The 6,000-nt window shown below is 52.3% G+C and overlaps 1 protein-coding gene across 12 annotated transcripts in view; it reads left to right on the top strand.

Moving 5' to 3' along the window:
- Positions 1–2,667: 2,667 nt before the first annotated feature.
- Positions 2,668–6,000, top strand: part of Ccdc136 (coiled-coil domain containing 136) — a 28,422-nt gene continuing 25,089 nt past the window's right edge. For 11 of the 12 annotated variants that reach the window (XM_047561409.1, XM_047561401.1, XM_047561402.1 and 8 more), the window contains exons 1-4: positions 2,668–2,823; positions 3,562–3,669; positions 5,190–5,444; positions 5,538–5,612. In XM_047561409.1, the coding sequence (XP_047417365.1) occupies positions 2,766–2,823; positions 3,562–3,669; positions 5,190–5,444; positions 5,538–5,612 (496 nt within the window). In that variant the 5' untranslated portion in view covers positions 2,668–2,765. The remainder of the gene's footprint in view (positions 2,824–3,561; positions 3,670–5,189; positions 5,445–5,537; positions 5,613–6,000) is intronic. The other variant, XM_047561412.1, reaches the window with a different exon arrangement.

Here is a 6,000-nt window from a genome sequence, read left to right as displayed (position 1 = left end):
GCATTGTTTTTAATATGCACAAATGAAAATAGCCTAAATGCCCATTAGCATAAGCATAGGTAAATAAATTGTGGTCTATTCAGCAATGAAATAGTTTTCATGAACTAGAGCTATATGAAACAACATGGATAAATAAAAAAGTTGAGAAAAATATCTGCAGAAAGTGTACAATATAACACCCATTCAGGTGGATTTCAAAAACACAAAACAAAATTTTAGATTGTTTGAAGATGTATACATCCCAAGTAAAACTATAAAATCTTAAATAGGGGGCAATGTGGGAAAACAGAAATGGTTGTTATGTCTATGTACATGGATAATTGCTATGTTATTCTCTTTCTGTGTTTTTATGCATGTTTCAAATATTCTTTTTTTTTTTTTTTTTTCTTTTTAATGAAAGGATCTAAGCATTTAGAAATAAGGGTAAGAGAGATAAATGACTACATCAGTCCTCAGAGAGGATGATCTCCTGGGATGGGATTAGGAGGGAGGCTGAGTCCAGCATTCAGAGATTATGAGGATTAATTCAGATCATCCCCCTAAGCCGATCACCTGGCTGACATGCCCACCACTCCTGCCCTTCTGAGATGCATCCCTGGACCACAGCCCATCTTCCCTGCTTACTTCCAAGTTCTTTTCTCCTGTCTCTTAATTTCACCTTCATCCTCAACCCAGCACTGGTCTGAACAGGGTTTGACCACTTGGCTCCTGAGAATAGATAGTTCCAGGTCTCCCTTCATGTTCCCAAATCAAGGGTGAATGGTGACCCACACTCCTGCAGCCAAGGAGAGATTAGTCCTAATACTCAAGATCAGAGCTCCCTAAGAGAGCTTGGAACCCTGGATGTCACAATTGTCAATTTCTTCCCTATGCCTCCTTCCATCTGCCCAGAGGTCAGCAGTCAAGGCCGATACTAAGCTGACCTTGCTGGTTGAGGCAGTACCAGAAGCTGGGGTGGAATGAATAGCCATTGTGCTTCCAGAATTCGTTTCTGTCAGTCCCCAGAGCTTGGAGTTGAGTCCCCCAGGCCAGCCCTTTTCCATCGTCCCTGACAATTGCTCTGCTCCTAGGGTCTAGGCAGGCCCTCTACAGGGGTCTGGGTGGGCTTCTTCAACAGCCTTTACCCACAGATGAATCTCCTTGGCTATGGGATCTGAAGAAGGATGTTGTCCTTTGGGGAGTAAATGACACGTCCTTTGTTCATCTTTCAGAGCACCAGTTTTCGGGAGAGAAAGAGGAGAAATGGGTAGAGAAAGGAGGAGGGAGAGTGAGATGAGTCTTTGGACATTGTTGCTAATAGGAAACATTTAACTTTGCAAGTATGAAATCTTGTGTTAAATAAAACACAGCATTAACTGAGTAGTTTGGAGATTTATGTTTATCCATTTCTTCTGTAAACCACGTACTTTGTTAGATGCTGGAGATACAAGGATGACTAAGATACTTCAAAAACTTTAACGAATTTGGCTCGCAGAGACCCAGAGTGACTAGTGCCACCCAGAGGGACAGAAGACAGGTAGGAGCATCTAATGGGGAGGAGATGGAGCAACAGGGAAGGCAGCCTAGAGATGACTCCCAACGGAGGAATGAAGGATAAGTAGACAAGTGCTTCTTTCCTGTGGAACATGGAGAGCTTGTGAGCCTGGGAGCCTGTGGGATTAAAGCTACACTACATGTACCCAGATCTTGGGAGTGGTTATGCAAGAGAAGGGATTCGTGTGGGTCCCTGTCTTAGGAATCTCCCACCAATTTTCTCAATGTGCTGGGAAGCCCTGGTTCCCAAGTATAACCACTTCTATCCTGAGCAACAGGGAAGGCTGCCTACAGGTGATACCCAACTGAGGGTTGAAGAATAAACAGGGGATGTGCAAAGAAAGCACTTTCCTGTGTAACTCGGAGAGCAAGATGCAGTAAGGGTAGTCGTTTCTTGAATGAGTGAACTGTTGAATAAATGAAATAAGCCCCCACATCTACCTGCTATGCGAGTGAACCTTGGCAGTGCCCACTCCGAGCAGATCACAGCGGAGGCGTGGTTTGAAACCCACCGGGTTGGTAGGCCAGTGGAGAGAGGAGGCCTTCGGACACCAGGCACAGAGGCTGTTTGGGGCCTCCCCTTCTAAACCGGTGGCTGGCTCTGACTTGGTGGGGGTGCGGAGAAAGCAGAGACTTCAGGGCCCAACTATCTCGGGCTCTTTCCTCTTCCAGCCCTGTCACTGCTCTGCGACGCAAGGGGCACCCTGCGGGATTGGGGTCGCGGTTGGCTGCGGAGGTGGGGGCTTCGGCTCGGCATGGAGGGGAAGGGGACCCTCTGCGCGTTTGGAGGAAACAGTCTATCCATGCCTTTTCTGACCCGGTCACCTGACAGGACCAAGCCCGGACATGTGGTAGGTACAGAAGGGTCCCTATGCGAGCTGACTCGGTGCGGGACCCGCCGCCAGAGCCAGTGGATGCTGTCGCTCCCTCTTGGGGCAGCCTTAAGCCTAGACTAGCTCACGTTGACAGTCTGGACCCGGCCGCTCCCTGCGCTCTTTCAGGCGAGAGTGGGGCGCACGGGGGCACGCGCTCGTCCTCCCGCGCCCTCCGCCGTGGGGTCGTGAGCTGGGGACAGGGAGGGCTTCCGGGCGGCGGGGGCGGGGGCCCGCGTCAGGTGGCCGGGCCTGGCCCCGCCCCCTCGGCCCGCCCTCCCTCCCTGCGCACCCGGCTCGCGGTCCCGGGCCCGGCGGCTGCGGTTTCTGCTCCGCGAGGCGGCGGCGGCGGGAGCGGCCATGGAGGCGGGCGCCGGGGCCGGTGCAGGAGCCGCGGGCTGGAGCTGCCCGGGCCCAGGTCAGAGCCGCCCCTCCTCATCTCCTACCGCCCCGCTTCCTGTCCCACTCTCCTCCCACCCGACCCCTAGTGCTCCTGCAGCCAATGCTCCCCAGCTCTCGCCCTAAATCTGCTCCCTTCATCCTGGCCTCCACCCGGGCCCGGTCTCCATCTTTCGGCCTGAGGCTCCCACCCTCTGGCAGCTCCTTCCTGGGCGCTCCCCATCTCGTCTCTTCAACCCCCTGGGGCTCCAGTCTACACCCCTCGGGCCGGAAGGTTCCTGAGAGCCCGGCGAGGGTGGGGCGGGCGAGGGCCAGTGGGATGGAAGGGGAGGGGAGTGCCCGGCCCTTGCCCCCTCCAGCACGCCACCCTACCTCCCTCCCCTTCCGCGTGCCACCGCCCCCTTTCAGCCCCTTCCTCCCTGGCTCCAGCCTTCTCATTCTAGTCCTGCTCCTCCCTGACCCCCAGGGGAAATAGACACACACCCTCCTTCTGTCTGTGCAAGGAAGAGGAGCCTGGAACCGCCTGGAACAGGGGTGCTGAGGAGGTTGGGCAGCACGGGGTTGGGTTCCCCACCCCAGTTAGAGCGTTGAGAGGTGGCTGAGGGAGGGAATCACAGAGCAGGGCAGAGTCTGGCACCTCCACTGGGATTACAAGTCCCAGGGCTCCCTGAGCTACAAGTCATGTCTTCTCTGTCCTCTGCATCGCAGCCCCCAGCCCCACTACATCCCACCGTACCTCCTCTCTCCCTGCTCACAGGACCCACAGTAACCACTTTAGGATCCTATGAGGTATCTGAGGGTTGTGAGAGGAAGAAAGGCCAACGTTGGGGGTCCCTGGAACGTCGTGGTATGCAAGCCATGGAGGGTGAGTTTTCCCAAAAGGCTTTCGGTCCCTTTACCCTCCTCCCCTAATTCCTACCCCTCCCCCTTCCTCCCTAGGACCCCAGAGCTCCAGCCAGGACACAGCCCTTCCCTCAGCTCACCCAGGCCCCTCCTCCTTGGCTACTGAGCTCCAGTCCTCCCCAGGGTTCAGGCTTTGATGGAAGTTCAGGGTACATCCCTTTGGGGCCCTAATCGTTCAGCTAACCAGGTTGTATGTCCTGGGGGAGCGGCCAGATAGAGAAAGAGGCCTTGTTGGACAGAGCTTTGAAGCAGGCTTTCGGCAGGGGGTTTGTTGTCACTGCCTGACGACCCAGATCCCAAGCTGTCTCTTATTTTAAAAAGCAAGGACATGGGCATGTGAATTGTCTTTCTGGGGCCACCACCATTAACTTCTAATGGAAGTCTTGTGCTTTGGTTCTCTATAGCATATCTTCCTGCCTGAAAGACAGAGCCTAGAAGGGTGAAGCCACCCTCCCAACACACATGCATCCCCACCGCACTCTTGTGAATTGGCAGTTACCACCAACACATTTCCCAGGACTTCCTGTGAAATCCCCAGGCTTCTGTGCACATTCAATGTGGACAAGCCTGTTCCCTCTAAAGAGGTCAGATGACACAAGTGTCCCAGATGAAGCTTAGGCAGCTGGTATTAGAGAAAGTAAGGCCAAAGATTCAGAATTTCAAAGCAAAGCAGACATTTACTACCCAGACAAGATTTTGCTATAGACAGGAACTGCATTGCAGTAAAGGAGGGGGTGCTCACCAACCAGAGGCTGGGGACCAGTACCAAACTCCAGTTTTATAATGCATTAAGATGCCAGACTTTCTTTTACATAGAAGTGCAACCTTAAGAGTTTCCCTGAAAACCTCCTGGGTCAGCAGGGGAGAGGGGACCTCATGATACCCAGCAGGAAAAAGCTAGATGGACCTTTTAGAAAATTCCAAAAGAAATTTGTTAAAATACATTTGAAAGAGGTCCAATATTTTTCCAGAGACACACCTAGAATTGTTTCATTCCAATGTTTTCTTTCTTTACCCACCAATAGTCAATGCTTTCTTACTATGGAAAAGCTACTGTCTTGCAAACCACCTGGGAATTTTTTAACCTACAAACCCTCAGACTAACTCTTGCCTGTTTGGCCTAAAGACCCAGTGTCAGAATCCCTTCTTGAGTACTTGTCCCACTACCAGAAGACCTAATTAGAATAACCAAGCATTCCTATGCAAACGTCTCAGTTCACCCAACACCATGCTGCTCCATTTGCTCAAAGGCAGTGGAAAGGGGTCCACCAAATGTGATCTTGGACCAGAAAAGACTTGAGAGGGAGTACTTCCAAACTTGATCCTCATCATGAATACAGGTCCTGTCCAGAGGCTCCTCAGGAGACACCAGATGACACTAGTCAACCATCTTGGCCCTGGGTGGAGTGATATGGAGGACCCTGAAGGGACTGTGGACAGGAAGTCCCACTGACTCCCTGGTGGGATGGATGTCTCTCCTAGGGGAGGTGTTACTCCCAGCTCTCTATGAGGAGGAAGAAGAAGAGGAGGAGGAAGAGGAGGAAGAGGTAGAAGAAGAAGAACAAGTACAGAAAGGTGGCAGTGTGGGCTCCCTGTCGCTGGGCAAGCACCGGGGCCTAAGCCTCACGGAGACAGAGCTGGAGGAGCTGAGGGCACAGGTGCTCCAGCTGGTGGCAGAGCTGGAGGAGACCCGTGAGTTGGCAGGGCAGCATGAGGACGACTCCCTGGAGCTGCAGGGTAAGCACTGTGATGCAGGGTGGAGGGCGGGGTGGCTGAACCCAAAGGCTCTGTGCTTCCCTGGATTCCAGCTGACACCCCTTCTCACTGCAGGGCTTCTGGAGGATGAACGGCTGGCCAGTGCCCAGCAGGCAGAGGTGTTCACCAAGCAGATCCAGCAGCTCCAAGGTAACCCCCTGATTGGGACAGTGGGGAGGTGACCATCTAAATTGCTACCCAAGTACCTTTTTCCCAGGGGCTTGCTGAAGCATAGAAGACAAAAATAACCTAAGGCAATATTTTCAGTCCATTTTTTCTCCACTACTTTTTACCTTACCTTTTTCTCTCCATTCTTATCTTTCCTGAATTTTTTTAAATCTCTGCTTCTCTTCCTTTTTTTTTTTTTTTTTTTTTGGTTAGTGGGGATCAAACCCAGGTGCACTTAACCACTGAGCCACATCCTCAGCCCCTTTCTTATATTTTATTTCGAGGCAGGGTCTCCCTGAACTCAGCTTTGCTAAATTGCTGAGGCTGGCTTTGAACTCACTATCCTCCTGCCTCAGCCTCCCAAGTCGCT

The sequence above is a fragment of the Sciurus carolinensis genome, chromosome 8, assembly GCF_902686445.1.
Source record: "Sciurus carolinensis chromosome 8, mSciCar1.2, whole genome shotgun sequence".
Taxonomy (NCBI): Eukaryota; Metazoa; Chordata; class Mammalia; order Rodentia; family Sciuridae; genus Sciurus; species Sciurus carolinensis.
This window is presented reverse-complemented; position numbering and strand designations above follow the sequence as displayed.